Below are 19,061 nucleotides of genomic sequence, written 5' to 3' on the forward strand. Positions count from 1 at the left end.
CTCCGATACACAACCCAACCAAGCCGCACTGCTTCTTAACACAGCGTGCATCCAACCCGGAAGCCAGCCGCACCAATGCGCCGGAGGAAACACCGTGCACCTGGCTACCTTGGTTAGAGCACACTGCGCCCAGACCGCCACAGGAGTCGCTGGTGCGCGATGACCAAGCCGACCAAGCCCTCCCTAACCCGGGCGACGCTGGGCCAATTTTGCGCCGCCCCATGGACCTCCCGGTCGCGGCCGGTTACGACAGAGCCTGGGCGCGAACCCAGGGACTCTGATGGCACAGCTGGCACTGCAGTACAGCACCCTTAGCCACTGCGCCACCCGGGAGGCCCTAACCAGCGCACTTCTGTATGTTGTAAAAGTGTTACATGGTCGCAGCCCATCACATTGCATAGTACAGAAAATACACATTGAGTTCAAGGGCCTTGCTTTTAACAAAGTTAACCATTTTCAGAAGAGTGTCCAAAACGTCTTGCAAGCTGTCAGGCATTCCCTTGGCAGTAAGAGCCTCTTGTGCATGCTGCAGTGTACCCAAGTGGCATCGGAAGCAACTGCTTGCACGCGCGTTACCACTCCACTATGTCTCACTGCTTTTGTGCCATCAGTACAGATACCAACACATCTTGACCACCAATGTCCATTTGATGTCACAAAGCTGTTCAGTACTTTACAAATATCCTCTCCTGTTATTCTGGTTTCCGGTGGTTTGCAGAAGAGGATGTCTTCCTTAATTGACCCCCCATGAACATAACGGACATATACCAGGAGCTGTGCCAGGCCCTCCACTTCTGTTGACTCATCCAGCTGTAACGTATAGAATTCACTGGCGTGTATACGAAGCAGTTATTGTTTCAAAACATCTCCTGCCATGTCACTGATGCGTCGTGAAACAGTGTTGTTTGATGGAGACATTGTCTGTATAGTTTCTTTGGGCCTTTTCCCCCAGCATTGTCCCATCCATATCCATGGCAGCAGGAAGAATGAAGTCCACCTCGTCACTCAGTAGCTCACCATATAAGACGCTTCTAGGCCCTTCTTATTAATGTATCTGTTGCTTTTATACATGCCTCACTACTTTAAAGTCACCTTAATTCTCGCTCAAAAAAACTAAGTGTGGCATATCTTTCAAATTGGCATTTTTTGTTTCTATAAATGTCTGGTACGAGTGAAGGTTTCATCGATTTGTGAGATAATACTTTTGCACATATAACACATTGGCTGAGGAAAGGCACTACTCCCAATATAAGTGAACCCCAAATCAATGTAGTTCTCGTCACACTTGCACCTCTTCGATGGTTCAACGTCCCTGTCTGTTGTTCAGTGATTTTCCAGGTAAGGGGGCAGTAGCTCTTCGGCTGCATCAGATTCACAACTGTCAGTGTCCATGCTAGCTGGGCTAACAACAAATGTAGAATTACTGATGCTAGCATTGGATGTGTTCATGGAAGCAGAACAACTTGTGTTGTCGACAGGTGCAGGTGTAGTACTGCTGGTAGTAGCAGTACTACCAGTGGCGCTGGTATGTGTCTCTATGTTTGTATGTATTTTTAAAATGAATCACATTTTTAGTTGGCATACCCCCAATGGCATTGCGTGTACCCCAGTTTGGGAATACCTGATCTAGTGGAAAGCCTTCCCAGAAGAGTGGAAGCTGTTATAGCAGCAAAGGGGGGACCAACTCCATATTAATGCCCATGATTTTGGAATGAGATGTTCGACGAGCAGGTGTCCACATACTTTTGGTCATGTCGTGTACAAGAACGTTGTTGCTATAGCAGACACCTAATACTGGGTTTGGAACTACTGATGTAAGTATAATTATGTTTCTGTAATGTATGAGCATAGACAAATGAAAGTTGAGATTATTGAAGTTGTATTACTATTTCACACAATTTGCAAGTGTAGTAACTAGACAACTGGGTGCTTTCGTTACCTTCTGGCTGAACTTGTCCATTTATATAACCCCCATTGCCTGAAATGTAAAGAGTACATTGGGATTAAATAAATACATTGGGAGACAGAAAACAAATCATATAAATTCACTTTGATGCATGTCCAGACAAACACAGAAAAAAATATATATATATAAATTAATTTTGGTTCATGTCCAGACAGACACAGAAAACAAACAATATAAATTAAGTCAATGTATGTCCAGACAATTCATACCATATTTGTCAGTAGATTTTCCCTCTTCTTCAAGTCTAGTAGGTTGTGCTGGTGCTATTTCTCCTATTCTCTCTGAGAAGGGGAGATTAAATCAAATCAAACTTTGTCACCTGCGCCGAATTCAACAAGTGTAGACCTTACCGTGAAATGCTTACTTACAAGCCCTTAACCAATAGCGCAGTTTAACAAGAGTTAAGAAAAATATAATTTTTTGAAACGTAACACAATAACATAACAATAACCAGGCTATATACAGGGGGTACTGGTACCGAGTCAGTGTGCAGGGGTACAGGTTAGTTGAGGTAATTTGTACATGTAGGTAGGGGTGAAGTGACTATGCATAGATAATAAACGGTGAGTAGCAGCAGTGTACAAAACAAATGGAGGGGGTGGGGAGGTGTCAATGTAATAGTTCGGTGGCCATTTGATTAATTGTTCAGCAGGCTTTGGGGGTAGAAGCTGTTAATAAGGAGCCTTTTGGTCCTAGATTTGGCGCTCCGGTACCGCTTGCCGTGTGGTAGCATTGAGAACAGTCTATGACTAGGGTGGCTCTGTAGTGCCTTCGGTCGGAGGCCAAGCAGTTGCCATAACAGGCAGTGATGCAACCGGTCAGGATGCTCTCACTGGTCCAGCTGTAGAACTTTGAGGATCTGGGGACCCATGCCAAATCTTTTCAGTCTCCTGAGGGGGAAAATGTTTTGTCGTGACCTCTTCACGACTGTCTTGGTGTGTTTGGACCATGATAGTTCGTTGGTGATGTGAAACTCTCGACCCGCTCCACTATAGCCCCGATGGTAATGGGGGGTCTGTTCGGCCAGTCTTTTCCTGTAGTCCACGATCAGCTCCTTTGTCTTGATCACGTTTAGGGAGAGGATGTTGTCCTGGCACCACACTGTCAGTTCTCTGACCTCTTCCCTAAAGGCTGTCTCATCGTTGTCGGTGATCAGGCCTACCACTGTTTCAGGGTCCTTAGCTTAGTGATGAGGTTTGTGGGGACTATGGTGTTGAGAGCTGAGCTGTAGTAAATGAACAGCATTCTCACATAGGTTTTCCTTTTGTCCAGGTGGGTAAGGGCAGTGTGGAGTGGGATTGCGTCATCTGTGGATCTTTTGGGGCGGTATGTGAATTGGAGTGGGTCTAGGGTATCCGGGAGGATGCTGTTGTTGTGTTCCATGACCACCCTCTCAAAGCACTTCATGGCTACCGATGTGATTGCTACGGGACGGTAATCATTTAGGCAGGTTACCTTCGCTTCCTTGGGCACAGGGACTATGGTGGTCTGCTTAAAACATGTAGGTATTACAGACTCAGTCAGGGAGAGGTTGAAAATGTCAGTGAAGACACTTGCCAGTTGGTCCAGGCATGCTTTGAGTACACGTCCTGGTAATCCATCTGGCCCTGCGGCTTTGTGAATGTTGACCTGTTTAAAGGTCTTGCTCACATCGGCTACCGAGAGCGTCATCACACAGTCATCCAGAACAGCTGGTGCTCTCGTGCATGCTTCAGTGTTGCTTGCCTCGAAGCGAGCATAAAAGGCATTTAGCTCGTCTGGTAGGCTTGTGTCATTGGGCAGCTCGCGTCTGGGTTTCCCTTTGTAGTCCATAATAGTTTTCAAGCCCTGCCACATCCGACGAGTGTCAGAGCGGGTGTAGTAGGGATTCAATCTTAATCCTGTATTGACGCTTTGCTTGTTTGATGGTTCATCTGAGGGCATAGCGCGATTTCTTAAAAGCGCCCGGATTAGTGTCCCGCTCCTTGAAAGCGGCAGATCTACTGGGAGATGCATGAGGTATGTTAGGCTGGTCCAACAATATTTTGTGCTGTAGGCCTATAGCAAACTCCTATGGTTGTCATCATTGCCAAACATGTCAATGAGTGACAGAGTTGACAAGACAGCACAAACAGATCTGGGAACAGGCTACTGTAACTTTGAGCAAAAACAAATGTCAACCATTCACCACTGCACTCATACCGTTACCGTATGACTTTCCGACAGCCTCTGATTCGAGGGGCAAAGGCTCATAAGGCATAGGATTTTCTAATGACAGAGAAAAGAGAGCAGATGAGATTAAAAGGGGGTTCGGACAATGTAGAACTTATTGATTAATTTCATAGAGCAAGAGGCAAATGGTCACCCTTTCATTGAGCCTATACACAATTTGAAAAGTGTGGCTTTAAAGAAGAGATGTATCTACCGTATTGTACGGTGGATTTGCCATCAGTGACTGATCCAAGGGTCTGTGGCTCGTATGGTCCAAGGTTACCTGTGGAGAAAAGCCAGGACAGGTGAGGACTAGAGTACTGGTCAAGTATTTGATTCACAAAGAAATTGCAGCTCTTTTACAGGGAGTAGCTTTAAGATGGGTAGGAAGAGATGACAGAATGAACAATAATGAAAAAACAATAGCAATGTGAAATTACGACAAAAGTCTCACCATATTTCCCAGGAGATTTCTGTCCTTCACCACCAAGGCCAAGAGGTTCTGGTGCATAGGATTCCGGTGCACCGCCCCCTAACAGGGCAACCACAGAGAAACTAGACATGTCAGACGGCAGAAAGATGGAGGGTGCAAGGGGTGTATTCACTAGGAACAAAATGGAATCAAAATGGAGGCAAAGGAAACGAAGAGGGACCGACATGAATTTGTCAAGTAGAAACTCTTGTTTTCGTGGCAAAACATTTTCCGTTGCAAAACGTGCAAAATGTTTTGCTAAGTTAAAAAAAAAAATATTAATACACCCCAGGTTTGCTGAGTCTCACCATATTTGCCTGCAGATTTTCCAGCATCTGGACCGAGCCCAAGAGGGTGAGGCTCGTATGGCAACCCACCCTGTCCTGTAAAAACCCCCAGCAAAGTATGTTTGACTGGGCATACACTATTAGCACACCTCTTGCTTAGACAATGACGGCATAAAGAATTGCACAAAATAAAGAACAGCACAATACAATAAGTGCAGTATGCTTAGAAAAACACAAACTTCTATATTTGATCTTTAAACTTGACGCACGGCAGTAACAGCATGGTACATAAACACCAGTGCAATGCATACATACGTAAAGAAATGTATATGTAAAGAAAGCAGAGAAAGAACATGAAGTAAAAGCCAAAGACAGCCATACCATATTTTCCATTCGATTTACCAGAATCGGGGCCAAGTCCAAGAGGCTGAGGCTCGTATGGCACCTCTCCATAGCCTGCAGGAATAGGAGGGAGGAAGGGAGAGAAAGAGGGGGGGGCGCACTGAAATGAGGGAACCGCGTAGAAAAATGTGGAAAAAGTCAAGGGGTCTGAATACCTTCCGAATGCACTGTAGGCAACAAAAACAGAAGAGCATGGCAGCGTAGGCCTACGAATGACAGACCCTAATTTCTCATTTACACATCTCGCTGTCTTCACTGTTCCCATCTTGAATAATTCCTGAATCTCCAGATGACATCAGATCCACTGGCCTCTCTCTCTTCACCTCTCCTCTTTCTATTTATAATAGCTCTTGTAGGCCTACGAGTAGCCTAGCTCAATGCGAGTCCCAGGAATAGCAATGTCGTTTTGGTCACTTATTTTGAGCTTAAAAAAATAAAACAAATATTCAAGGTGATAAGCAGCTTGCTCTTTCTTGCTGAGCATAAAATAGGCCACAACGTTGGCAATGAACTGGTAAGAAAAGCGTTTGAATGGTGAGAGCGTGTAGCTCTGGTCTGATGTGGTTGGATGGTGGTGATAAATTGCTGCACTGATGTATTACAGACAGAGAAGCATTCACAAAATACCTGCTGTAGATACTGGTGTGGGTTATGTGTTCTTGTAGCAATATATTAATGGTAATATAATGCCTTTTGAGTAAAGGTAATTTTATTCAACTGTAAACAAAATTTTTAAAAGAAAATGTATTGGGGGGAGCACGGAAGTCAATTTAGGGACGCAACCTGACTGACAAAGGAGAAGTGAAAGAGGCATTTACCATACTTGCCAGCTGATTTCCCAGGATCACCCCCTAGGCCAAGACGTTGCCCATCATAGGGTGCACCATATCCTAGGGTGAGACAGAGATTTCATTGCATTACACCATTGGAGGAAATGACTTGTAACTAGCATCAATCAACGGCATTTTGTAGATCCAAGTTGCCTGAAATTAACTATTTGTTGCATCCATTTCACGTTATTAAAGGCCCAGTGCAGTCAAAAACACTATGAAGTTGGAATAATACAGCTCTTTTAGTGTAAGAGCTGTTTGAAAAGACCGGCTGAAATTTCAGCCTCTTTTGGTGGGATGGAGTTTTGGCCTGCCTGGTGACATCATCAGGAGGTAAATTAGTTAGTAGACCAATAAGAGTTCCAAACCGATGCCAATAACAGCAAATGTTCAGTTTTCCCCTCCCCACACTCAGGGAGTGAACATATTTTATAAAAAGGGTTATATGGAGAAAATCAGACTTCTCTGAAATGAAAATGGATGGCCCTCCCTTCAGCAAAATATTTTTGAAATAAACCCTCCCTGATCGCTTGAAAGAGAAACGGAGTGAACCTTCCCTATACCTACAATTATAATAAAAACTAAGTGAATAGCAGACACCATGTCTACTGTTTACCCTCACTTTTTGAACAGACCAGAGCCTTAGATATGCCGTTTTAGAAACTGTTTTTCGTCCTGTGAGCATTACATGGCAACGCGTGCATTTTGATAGTGCACAGGTTTGCGGGCCAGAAGGTTGTGGGTACGCAGACCACGGTGGACAAGAGTAAGGGTGGAAACATCTCTTTTGTAATTAAAGCATTGCATGAATCTATCATCGTATTTCCAGGTCTGAGAAAAAGTTGCCTTTTATAAAAAAATGCCATGCAATTCTATGTCATTTTACATATTCGCAGAACCTTTTTTGATAGCACGCAAATTACTGAAATGACAGGCTAAGAATTAACGCATAGGCCTATCTATCATATTTCTCCAATGCCAAATCAGTGTCTTGCGTGAGACATCATTAGGAATCTGAGCATGGTACTTTCAAAAGTTGGACCACCGTTCCACCCCAGACAGAGTAGGTCTACGAAAGCAGAAACATTTCAGCTCTAACTGCTGGCAACTCTTCTGTGATTTTTAACCCAACAAGAGAAGGTCACAAGTGTTTCCCTTAAAACCATCTATTGTACAGAAAGTGAATAGCTTAATCAATTGATAGTGAAAGAATTAGATTACTTCCCAAGGAAAGTCAATTGTTTGCCTCCTCGGCTATAGAAGATTAATATCCCCTTACGTATCGGAGTCACATCTTTCCCGAGTATTTTCAGCTTGTTTATAGTATAAAGCATCGCGGACCAAAGCATTATAGAACACGTTATATAATCAGATCTGTTTGATTTTCTTCAAAATCTTAAGCCAACAAAGAGCAGGCCTGTGTTTTTGTTGTCATTGCCATTTTCTTTAATAAAAGATAGGTCTATGACATACCCTCTCATACCCCCTCAATTCAAGTCTTGGTTTTAACTTAACAGCACACAGAGGTAGGCCCCATTGTTGTTAGTGAAGTTAAATCAAAATTAAGACGGTTTAAATTATGCCTACTCGAATTTGCATACTTTCAGCACCATGAGCTGTCCATTTCCGATTGATTGTGTGGCGGCGGCTGCTGCTTCAAGTGTCAGCACCAGAATGTTAGTTTCTTGAATCTGGCTTATTGTGAGGTCAATAACTCTGATAAAACACCAGTGTACAAAATATTCGGAACACCTTCCTAATATTGAGTTGCTCCCCTTTTGCTCTCAGAACAGCCTCAATTATTCGGGGCATGGACTCCACAGGGATGCTGGTGCATGTTTGACTCCAATGCTTCCCACAGTTGTATCAAGTTGGCTGGATGTTCTTTGGGTGGTGGACCATTCTTCATACGCACGGGAAACTGTTGAGTGTGAAAAACCCAGCAGCGTTGCAGTTCTTGACACACACCGGTGCGCCTGGCACTTGCTACCACAGCCTGTTCAAAGGCACTTAAAATGTTGTCTTGCCCATTCACCCTCTAAGTGGCACACATACACAATCCATGTCTCAATTGTCTCAAGGCTTAAAAATCCTTCTTTAACCGGTCTCCTCCCTTCATCTACACTGATTGAAGTGGATTTAAAAGGTGTCATCAATAAGGGATAATGACTTTCACCTGAATTCACATGGTCAGTCTGTCATGGAAAGAGTTCCTAATGTTTTGTACACTCAGTTTTTAATAAAAATCTATTTTTAAATCTACAGTAGTAGCAAGCTATCAGTTGATCTCCGGTCCTCCTGCGCCATGCAGCGGTCTAAGGCACTGCATCTCAGTGCAAGAGGCGTCACTACAGTCCCTGGTTCGAATCCATGCTGTATCACTTCCGGCCATGATTGGGGGTCCCATAGGGCGACGCACAAGCGTCGTCCGGGTTTGGCCAGGGTAGGCAGTCATTGTAAATCAGAATTTATTCTTAACTGACTAAAAAAATCTTTGCGACCTCCTTCTCAAACTGAACAGAACAAAGGCTATAGGTTAGTCTGCGCGCATGATAGTGCATTTTTTTGGGGACTGGGACAAATAAATAAAAATTGGACGAAACCTTTGACTCTCTTCCTGAACTGCCACCGTAGGCGTACACGTCATACCATTGGTTAGGCAGCACACAAAAAAAGGTTTTGATCAGCAAGAGCAGGCCGGGGCTCAGGGTTGGAATATCCATTGCCGTGTGTAATGCTGCCTGGTTTTATTTACACCATCCTAGCAGATATCTTAGAAATATCACTTTGCTCTGTGCTTCTACGAGCTTGCACTTCATAGCCTATAGGCTATGGACCATTTGATTGAGACCACATTAAATAGGCTATAAGCGCACTTGATATTGCGCGCCCAGCAGAGAATCAGAGATGAAGGGCGGCATTGGGGACACTTCGATATATATCCAAGTAAGCAACTAATTCTAAAACAGAGAAATATTGAAATGTCATCAATTAAAAATAACAGGACCCTAACCTGGACTAGATTTTGGAGAAAAAAAAACTCTAAACCCTCCCCTTGACTGAAATTTAAAAAGCATGACCCTCCCCTATTTTCCATCAGGTATCAATTCTGTAAATTTCGATCATCCATCCCTTAGCAAAATTCTTCTAGAAATTGCTCTTTGCTAAGAAGCTATTTTTGTTTCTTCTTGACCACTTTAATAGAAAACAATCACAGAAAGGTGCTTAATTGTTACACATAAATTATTTGATATTGAGATATAAACTGCTGCATTGGAACTTTAAGAAATTAACTTTTTTATTTACTAGGCCTATACCATGCATGAAAACATCCATTATTATTATTATATTTCATCAGATATTGCATAGGTCTGTCTGGATTATAGAGGTTCTTTTCAGATAGAAATGAGGTAGCTCACCATATTTTCCAGGTGCAGGATCCCCTCCCATTCCAGTGCCCAGCCCGCCTGAAACAGAATTAAATCATTTGTTTAGGGTCCGGTTTCCTTAACACAGATTAAGCCTAGTCCTGGATTAAAAACCTTTAAGAAAAACTAGCCCTACTGTTTCAACAGATGCCCTTACAGACAGAAGAGAACTGGACACCTCTTGGAGCCTGGTTCCTCTCTAGGTTGGAACCTCTGCATTGCTTGATGTTTGGGGTTTTAGGCGGGTTATCTTTAAAGCAATTTGTAACAACTCCTGATGTAAAAAGGGCTTCATTAAATACATTTGATTGATAAAATTACCGTATTTTCCAGAGGATTTGGATTCGGCACCCAATCCAAGAGTCTGAGATCCATAGGGTAGACCACCATTTCCTGTTTGTGTAAGCAGTGCAATGAATATATTAGAAAATAATAGTGATATAATTCAGATTGACAGATTCTCAGTGATTTAGAGAAATGTATGGCCCTCACCGTATTTACCAACTGACTTGCCAACATCAGGTGCATTGGCGATTCCACCATTTCCTGAGCGCGATTGAGACAAAGTTCAGAGAGAACAAAATCCAAACCCATAGAATACAGACATACTGGCACATACAGTACATGCATAAATACATACAGTAGATAGAGAAAAAAAACACTGTACATACACTGAGTATACCAAACATTAGGAACACTTTCCTAATATTAAGTTACAGAACAGACTCAAGTTGATCGGGGCATGGACTCCACAAGGTGTTGAAAGCTCTCCACAGGGATGCTAGTCCATGTTGACTCCAATGCTTCCAACAGTTGTATCAAGGTGGCTGGATGTCCTTTGGGTGGTAAGACCATTCTTGATACACATGGGAAACTTGTGTGTGAAAAACCCAGCAGTGTTTTGACACAAACCGGTGCGCCTGGCACCTACTGCCATACCCCGTTCAAAGGCACTTGAATATTTTGTCTTGCCCATTCACCCTCTGAATGGCACAAATACACAATCTATGTCACAATTGTCTCAAGGCTTAGAAATCCTTCTTTAACCCGTCTCCTCCCCTTCATCTACACTGACTGAAGTGAATTTAACAAGTGACATAAATAAAAGATCATAGGTTTCACCTGGATTCACATGGTCAATATATGTCAAGTCGCTCTGGATAAGAACGTCTGCTAAATGACTTAAATGTAAATGTAAATGAAAGAGCAGGTGTTCTTAATGTTTTGCATACTACGTGTATAGATGCAGAATATAGCATAGTCGCAGTGCATTTTCTTGTACGTGAAGAAAATATCTGTAAGAAACAGACAAAGGAAATATCTAATAATTAACATACAGTTGAAGTCGGAATTTTACATATACTTAGGTTGGAGTCAATAAAACTTGTTTTTCAACCACTCCACAAATGTCATGTGAACAAACTATCGTTCTGGCAAGTCGGTTAGGACATCTACTTTATGCAAGACAAGTCATTTTTCCAACAATTGTTTACAGACAGATCATTTCACTTATAATTCACTGTATAACAATTCCATTGGGTCAGAAGTTTACATACACCGAGTTGACTGTGCCTTTAAACAGCTTGGAAAATTCCAGGAAATTATGTAATGGCTTTAGAAGCTTCTGATAGGCTAATTGACATCATTTGAGTCAATTGGAGGTGTACCTGTGGATGTATTTCAAGGCCTACCTTCAAACTCAGTGCCTCGATGCTTGACATCATGGGAAAATCAAAAGGAAATCAGCCAAGACCTCAGAAAAAACAATTGTAGACCTCCACGAGTCTGGTTCATCCTTGGGAACAATTTCCAAATGACTGAAGGTACGACGTTCATCTGTACAAACAACAGTACGCAAGTATAAACACCATGGGACCACGGAGCCGCCATAACGCTCAGGAAGGAGACGCGTTCCGTCTCCTAGAGAGCAAAAGACCTTGTGAAGACGCTGGAGGAAACAGGTACAAAGTATCTATATCCACAGTAAAACGAGTCCTCTATCGACATAACCTGAGAGGCCGCTCAGCAAGGAAGGAGCCATTGCTCCAAAACCGCCATAAAAAAGCCAGACATGGGAACAAAGATCGTACTTTTTGCAGAAATGTCCTCTGTCTGATGAACCAAAATAGAACTGTTTGGCCATGATGAACATTGTTATGTTTGGAGGAAAAAGGGGGAGGCTTGCAAGCTGAAGATACCATCCCAACCGTGAAGCACGGGGGTGGCAGCATCATGTTGTGGAGGTGCTTTGCTGCAAGAGGGACTGGAGCACTTCACAAAATAGGTGGCATCATGAGGCAGGAAAATAATGTGGATATATTGAAGCAAACATCTCAAGACATCAGTCAGGAAGTTAAAGCTTGGTCGCAAATGGGTCTTCCAAATCGACAATGACCCCAAGCATACTTCCAAAGTTGTGGCAAAATGGCTTAAGGACAACAAAGTTATGGTATTAGAGTGGCCATCAAAGCCCTGACCTCAATCCTATAGAAAATTTGTGGGCAAAACTGAAAAAGCGTGTGTGAGCAAGGAGGCCTATAAACCTGACTCAGTTACACCAACTCTGTCAGGAGGAATGGGCCAAAATTCACCCACCTTAGTGGGAAGCTTGTGGAAGGCTACCCAAAACGTTTGACCCAAGATACATTTCAAAGGCAATTCTACCAAATATTAATTGAGTGTATGTGAACTTCTGACCCACTGGGAATGTGATGAAAGAAATAAAAGCTTAAATAAATCACTACTATTATTCTGACATTTCACATTCTTAAAATAAGGTGGTGATTCTAACTGACCTAAGACAGGTAATGTTTACTAAGATATTAAATGTCAGGAATTGTGAAAAATTAGTTCAAATATATTTGGCTAAGGTGTATGTAAACTTCCGACTTCAACTGTACATACTGGCACATACACTAAATGCATACGTGCATGATTACATAAATACATTGAGATAAATACATACCAGTAATCAACAGACATGCATACAACACATTATATAAACACATGCATTTAGAATGTTAACATTAAAAAAGGTACACTGACATACAGGTAACTGCCAAAAACGAAGGAAACACCAACACAAAATGTCTTAATAGGGCGTTGGGCCACCACGAGCCAGAACAGCTTCAATGCGCCTTGGTACAGATTCTATTTTTCAACAAATATTTAACCTTGATTTAACAGTGAAGAACAAATTCTTATTTACAATGACGACCTACCAGGAAACCGTGGGTTAACTGCCTTGTTCAGGGTGCAGAATGACATATTTTTTTGGAGGAATTCGACACCATTCTTCCAAGTGAAATTCCATAATTTTGTGTTTTGTTGATGGAAAACGCTCTCAGGCGCCGCTCTAGAATCTCCCATAAGTGTTCAATTGGGTTGGCATCTGGTGACGGAGACGGCCATGGGATATGGTTTACATAATTTCCATGCTCATCAAAGTTTGGAACCACCAAGACTCTTCCTGAGCAGCCTCTTCTTGAGGCTGTAATTGAAACTCACCCAAAGGTGCATCAACAAAGTACTGAGTAAAGGGTCTGGAAATTATGTAAATGTGATATTTCTGTTTTTAATACATTTGCAAACATTTCTATAAACCTGTTTTTGGATCATCATTATGCGGTAATGTGTGTAGATTGATGAAAAAAAAAATGTTATCAATGTTAGAATAAGACTAACGTAATAAAATGTGGAAAATGTCAAGGGGTCTGAATACTTTCTGAATGTACTCTGTCTGTCTATGCATGTATATACAGTGCCTTGCGAAAGTATTCGGCCCCCTTGAACTTTGCGACCTTTTGCCACATTTCAGGCTTCAAACATAAAGATATAAAACTGTATTTTTTTGTGAAGAATCAACAACAAGTGGGACACAATCATGAAGTGGAACGACTTTTTTTGGATTTTTCAAACTTTTTCAACAAATCAAAAACTGAAAAATTGGGCGTGCAAAATTATTCAGCCCAGTGCAGCAAACTCTCTCCGGAAGTTCAGTGAGGATCTCTGAATGATCTAATGTTGACCTAAATGACTAATGATGACAAATACAATCCACCTGTGTGTAATCAAGTCTCCGTATAAATGCACCTGCACTGTGATAGTCTCAGAGGTCCGTTAAAAGCGCAGAGAGCATCATGAAGAACAAGGAACACACCAGGCAGGTCCGAGATACTGTTGTGAAGAAGTTTAAAGCCGGATTTGGATACAAAAAGATTTCCCAAGCTTTAAACATCCCAATGAGCACTGTGCAAGCGATAATATTGAAATGGAAGGAGTATCAGACCACTGCAAATCTACCAAGACCTGGCCGTCCCTCTAAACTTTCAGCTCATACAAGGAGAAGACTGATCAGAGATGCAGCCAAGAGGCCCATGATCACTTTGGATGAACTGCAGAGATCTACAGCTGAGGTGGGAGACTCTGTCCATAGGACAACAATCGTATATTGCACAAATCTGGCCTTTATGGAAGAGTGGCAAGAAGAAAGCCATTTCTTAAAGATATCCATAAAAGGTGTCGTTTAAAATTTGCCACAAGCCACCTGGGAGACACACCAAACATGTGGAAGAAGGTGCTCTGGTCAGATGAAACCAAAATTGTACTTTTTGGCAACAATGCAAAACGTTATGTTTGGCGTAAAAGCAACACAGCTCATCACCCTGAACACACCATCCCCACTGTCAAACATGGTGGTGGCAGCATCATGGTTTGGGCCTGCTTTTCTTCAGCAGGGACAGGGAAGATGGTTAAAATTGATGGGAAGTTGGATGGAGCCAAATACAGGACCATTCTGGAAGAATGGAGGACTCCTGATGGATTCTGCAAAAGACCTGAGACTGGGACGGAGATTTGTCTTCCAACAAGACAATGATCCAAAACATAAAGCAAAATCTACAATGGAATGGTTCAAAAATAAACATATCCAGGTGTTAGAATGGCCAAGTCAAAGTCCAGACCTGAATCCAATCGAGAATCTGTGGAAAGAACTGAAAACCGCTGTTCACAAATGCTCTCCATCCAACCTCACTGAGCTCGAGCTGTTTTGCAAGGAGGAATGGGAAAAAATTTCAGTCTCTCGATGTGCAAAACTGATAGAGACATACCCCAAGCGACTTACAGCTGTAATCGCAGCAAAAGGTGGCGCAACAATGTATTAACTTAAGGGGGCTGAATAATTTTGCACGCCCAATTTTTCAGTTTTTGATTTGTTAAAAAAGTTTGAAATATCCAATAAATGTCATTCCACTTCATGATTGTGTCCCACTTTGTTGTTGATTCTTCACAAAAAAATACAGTTTTATATCTTTATGTTTGAAGCCTGAAATGTGGCAAAAGGTCGCAAAGTTCAAGGGGGCCGAATACTTTCGCAAGGCACTGTATGTATACAGTACCAGTCAAATGTTTTTATTTATTTGTACTATTTTCTACATTGTAGAATAGTAGTGAAAACAGCAAATTATGAAATAACACATACAGAATCATGTAGTAAGCAGGAAAGTGTTAAACAAATCAAAATATATTTTCTATTTCAGATTCTTCAAAGTAGCCACCCTTTGCCTTGATGACAGCTTTGCACACTCCTGGCATTCTCTCAACCAGCTTCATAAGGTAGTAACCTGGAATGCATTTCAATTAACAGGTGTGCCTTGTTAAAAATGTATTTGTGGAAATTCTTTCCTTCTTAATGCATTTGAGCCAATCAGTTGTGTTGTGACAAGGTAGGGGTGGTATACAGAAGATAGACCAAGGAAAGAAAAGGAAAGAAAAGGAAAGAAAAGCTCAAATAAGCAAAGATAAATCCTGTTATGGCAAGGCGAATATTCTTTAGAAATATTTAAATTTCACACATGTCCAACACCTCAAATGAAAGATGAACAAGATGTTTATCTACCCATCATGTCCGATTTTTAAAATGTTTTACAGCGAAAACACAACATATATTTATGTTAGACCACCACCAAATCAAAGGAAAAACACAGCCATTTTTTCCAGGCAAAGATAGTCACAAAAACAGGATTAGAGATAAAATGAATCACTAACCTTTTGAAAATCTTCATCAGATGACACTCATATGACATGTTACACAATACATTTATGTTTTGTTCGATAATATGCATATTTATATCCACAAATCTCGGTTTACATTGACGCCATGTTCAGAAATGCCTCCAAAATATCCAGAGGAATTATAGAAAGCTACGCCAGATAACAGAAATATTCATCATAAACTTTGACTAAAGATACATGTTCTACATATAATTAAAGATACACTGGTTCTTAATGCAACCGCTGTGTCAGATTTTTTAAAAACGTTACGGAAAAAGCCTACCATGCAATAATCTGAGACAGCGCTCAGACGTAAAAGTATTTCTCCGCCATGTTGGAGTCAACAGAAATACGAAATTACATTAGAAATATTCCCTTACCTTTGATGATCTTTCATCAGAATGCAGCGCAAGGAGTCCTAGTTCCACAATAAATCGTTGTTTTGTTCCATAATGTCCAATACTAGTGTCCAATGAGCTGCATTTGCTATCACTTTCAGCTCACGTGCCCAAATGCTGACGCTGGTCCAGGACAACTCACATGAAAATTTCAAAAAGATATATTCCAGGTCGAATAAACTGGTCAAACTTTGTAGAGAATCAATCTTCAGGATGTTATTTTCATATATATCCAATAACGTTCCAACCGGATCATACGTTTTCAGCTGCAGCCAAATGGAACGATGGTGGCACCCACAGAGAAATGCGCCACAGGGAAATTGCATTCTGTCGGGACAGTGACTATTTCCCCTCCCATTCGGTCAAAGTTCACACCAGAAGCTCCATTCCACGTTCTATGGAATGAGGACATCTAGTGGAAGGCGTAGGAAGTGCTACCAGAACCATATCTTGTTGGGGAAGGAGAGGGCGATGACATCAAAGTTGACCCACATTCAGAATTTCACTTCTTGTTTGGAAGATTGCCTGCCCTATGAGTTCTGTTATACTCACAGACATAATTCAAACAGTTTTAGAAACTTCAGAGTGTTTTCTATCCAATAGTAATAATAATACGCATATATTAGCAATCTAGGACAGAGTAGGATGCAGTTCACTATGGGCACGCAATTCATCCAAAGTGAAAATACTGCCCCCTATCCTCAACAAGATAAACGACAGTCGATCATTACTTTAAGACATGAAGTTCAGTCAATACGGAACATTAAGAACTTTGAAAGTTTCTTCAACTGCAGTCGCAAAAACCATCAAGCGCTATGATGAAACTGGCTCTCGTGTAATTCTAATGAACTCTGCTGCAGTTCATTAGAGTTACCAGCCTCAGAAATGGTCAATTAACTGCACCTCAGATTGCAGCCCAAATAAATGCTTCAGAGTTCAAATAACAGACATCTCAACATCGACTGTTCAGAGGAGACCGTGTGAATCAGGCCTTCATGGTCAAATTGCTGCAAAGAAACCACTAATAAACAACAACATTAATAAGAAGAGACTTGTTTGGACCAAGAAACACAAGCAATGGACATTAGACTGGTGGAAATCTGTCCTTTGGTCTGATGAGTCCAAATTTGAGATATTTGGTTCCAACTGCCTTGTCTTTGAGACGCAGAGTAGGTGAACAGATGATCTCTGCATGTGTGGTTCCCATCATTAAGCATGGAGGAGGTGGTGTGATGCTGCTTTGTTGGTGACACTGGGATTTATTTAGAATTCAAGGCACACAACCAGCATGGCTACCACAGCATTCTGCAACAATAACCAATCCCATCTGGTTTGCACTTAGTGCGACTATCATTTGTTTTTCCAACAGGACAATGGCCCAAAACACACCTCCGGGCTGTGTAAGGGCTATTTGACCAAGAAGGAGAGTGATGGAGTGTTGCATCAGATGACCTGGTCTCCACAATCACCCGGCATCAACCCAATTGAGATGGTTTGGCATGAATTGGACTGCAGAGTGAAGGAAAAGTAGCCAACAAGTGCTCAGCATATGTGGGAACTCCTTTAAGACTGTTGAAAAAGCATTCCAGGTGACTACCTCATGAAGCTGGTTGAGAGAATGCCAAGTGTGTGTAAAGCTGTTATCAAGGCAAGGGTGACTACTTTGATGAATCTGAAATATATTTTGATTTGTTTAACACTTTTTTGGTTACTACATGATTTCATGTGCTTTTTCATAGTTTTGATGTCTTCACTATTATTCTATAATGTATAAAATAGTAAAAATAAAGAAAAACGAAGGTGTGGCCAAACTTTTGACTGGTAGTGTATGCACACAATATATATATAAATATATATATATATATATATATATATATATATATATATATATATATATATATAAATATATATATATATATATATAAATAAATATATATATAAATAAATATAAATATATAAATAAATATATATATAAATAAATATAAATATATATATAAATATATATATAAATATATATATATATATATATATATATAAATATATATATATATATATAAATATAATTATAAATATATATATATATATATATATAAATAAATAAATAAATAAATAATATATATATATATATATGGGGGATTGGAAATGATGCAGACGGTTACATTGATGGAAGCTACAATTTATCTTCAGTATTAAAGCTGATCTACCCACTAAAAAATACATTTAGAAAGTGCTTCAAAATTGAACCAGTGCCTGCAACCTGGTTCAGGTTATCAGTCAACCTACCAGGGTAGTTACAAACAACACAGGAATGAATTGCTTTAAAGCAGTATCAAAATCCATAGGATGTAGTGATCACAATATAGTAGCCATATCTAGGAAAACCTAAGTTTACTTTAAAAATGTTTTTGTCTATCAACAATGACAAACCACCGGGGTCTGACAACTTGGATGGAAAATTACTGAGGATAATAGAGGACGACAGTGCCACTCCTATCTTATAATCTCACTCATATCTTCAATCTAAGCCTATTAGAAAGTGTGCTCTCAGGCCTGGAAAGTAATTCCACTAAGAATAGTAAAGCCTCCTTTACTGGCTCAAATAGCAGACCAATCAGCCTGTTACCAACCCTTAGTAAACTTCTGGAAAAAAATATGTTTATCCAGATGCAATGCTATTTCACTGTAAACAAATTGATAGATTTTCAGCACACTTATGTAGGGAAGGACATTCAACAAGCACGGCAATTGGCTGAGAGAAATTGATGATAAAAAGATTGTTGGAGCTGTTTTGTTAGACGTCAGTGCGGCTTTTGACATCACTGATCATAGCTGCTAATGGAAAAAACGTATGTGTTATGGCTTTACACCCCCTGCTATATTGTGGATAAAGATGTACCTGTCTAACAGAACACAGATGGTTTTCTTTATTATACAACGGGTGGGTCTAATCCTGATTGCTGATTGGTTAAAACCCTCTGTGTTCCATGTAAAAAGATTTAGATGCAAGTGGCTGTTCCACTGGATGTCACAAGGTGTA

The 19,061-nt window shown here is 40.9% G+C and overlaps 1 protein-coding gene across 7 annotated transcripts in view; it reads right to left on the reverse strand.

Moving 5' to 3' along the window:
* The window catches only part of cmn (calymmin), a 75,973-nt gene that overhangs the window by 12,580 nt on the left and 44,332 nt on the right, over positions 1-19,061 (reverse strand). For 5 of the 7 annotated variants that reach the window (XM_035745356.2, XM_052486510.1, XM_052486504.1 and 2 more), the window contains 11 exons: positions 10,068-10,121; positions 9,897-9,968; positions 9,567-9,614; positions 6,136-6,207; positions 5,297-5,371; positions 4,937-5,011; positions 4,611-4,688; positions 4,371-4,439; positions 4,148-4,213; positions 2,176-2,247; positions 1,940-1,978 (listed from right to left, as the gene is read on the reverse strand). In XM_035745356.2, the coding sequence (XP_035601249.2) occupies positions 1,940-1,978; positions 2,176-2,247; positions 4,148-4,213; positions 4,371-4,439; positions 4,611-4,688; positions 4,937-5,011; positions 5,297-5,371; positions 6,136-6,207; positions 9,567-9,614; positions 9,897-9,968; positions 10,068-10,121 (720 nt within the window). The remainder of the gene's footprint in view (positions 1-1,939; positions 1,979-2,175; positions 2,248-4,147; positions 4,214-4,370; positions 4,440-4,610; positions 4,689-4,936; positions 5,012-5,296; positions 5,372-6,135; positions 6,208-9,566; positions 9,615-9,896; positions 9,969-10,067; positions 10,122-19,061) is intronic. The other 2 variants (XM_052486516.1, XM_052486489.1) reach the window with 1 other exon arrangement.

This window comes from Oncorhynchus keta, chromosome 3, assembly GCF_023373465.1.
Source record: "Oncorhynchus keta strain PuntledgeMale-10-30-2019 chromosome 3, Oket_V2, whole genome shotgun sequence".
NCBI classification, from domain to species: domain Eukaryota; kingdom Metazoa; phylum Chordata; class Actinopteri; order Salmoniformes; family Salmonidae; genus Oncorhynchus; species Oncorhynchus keta.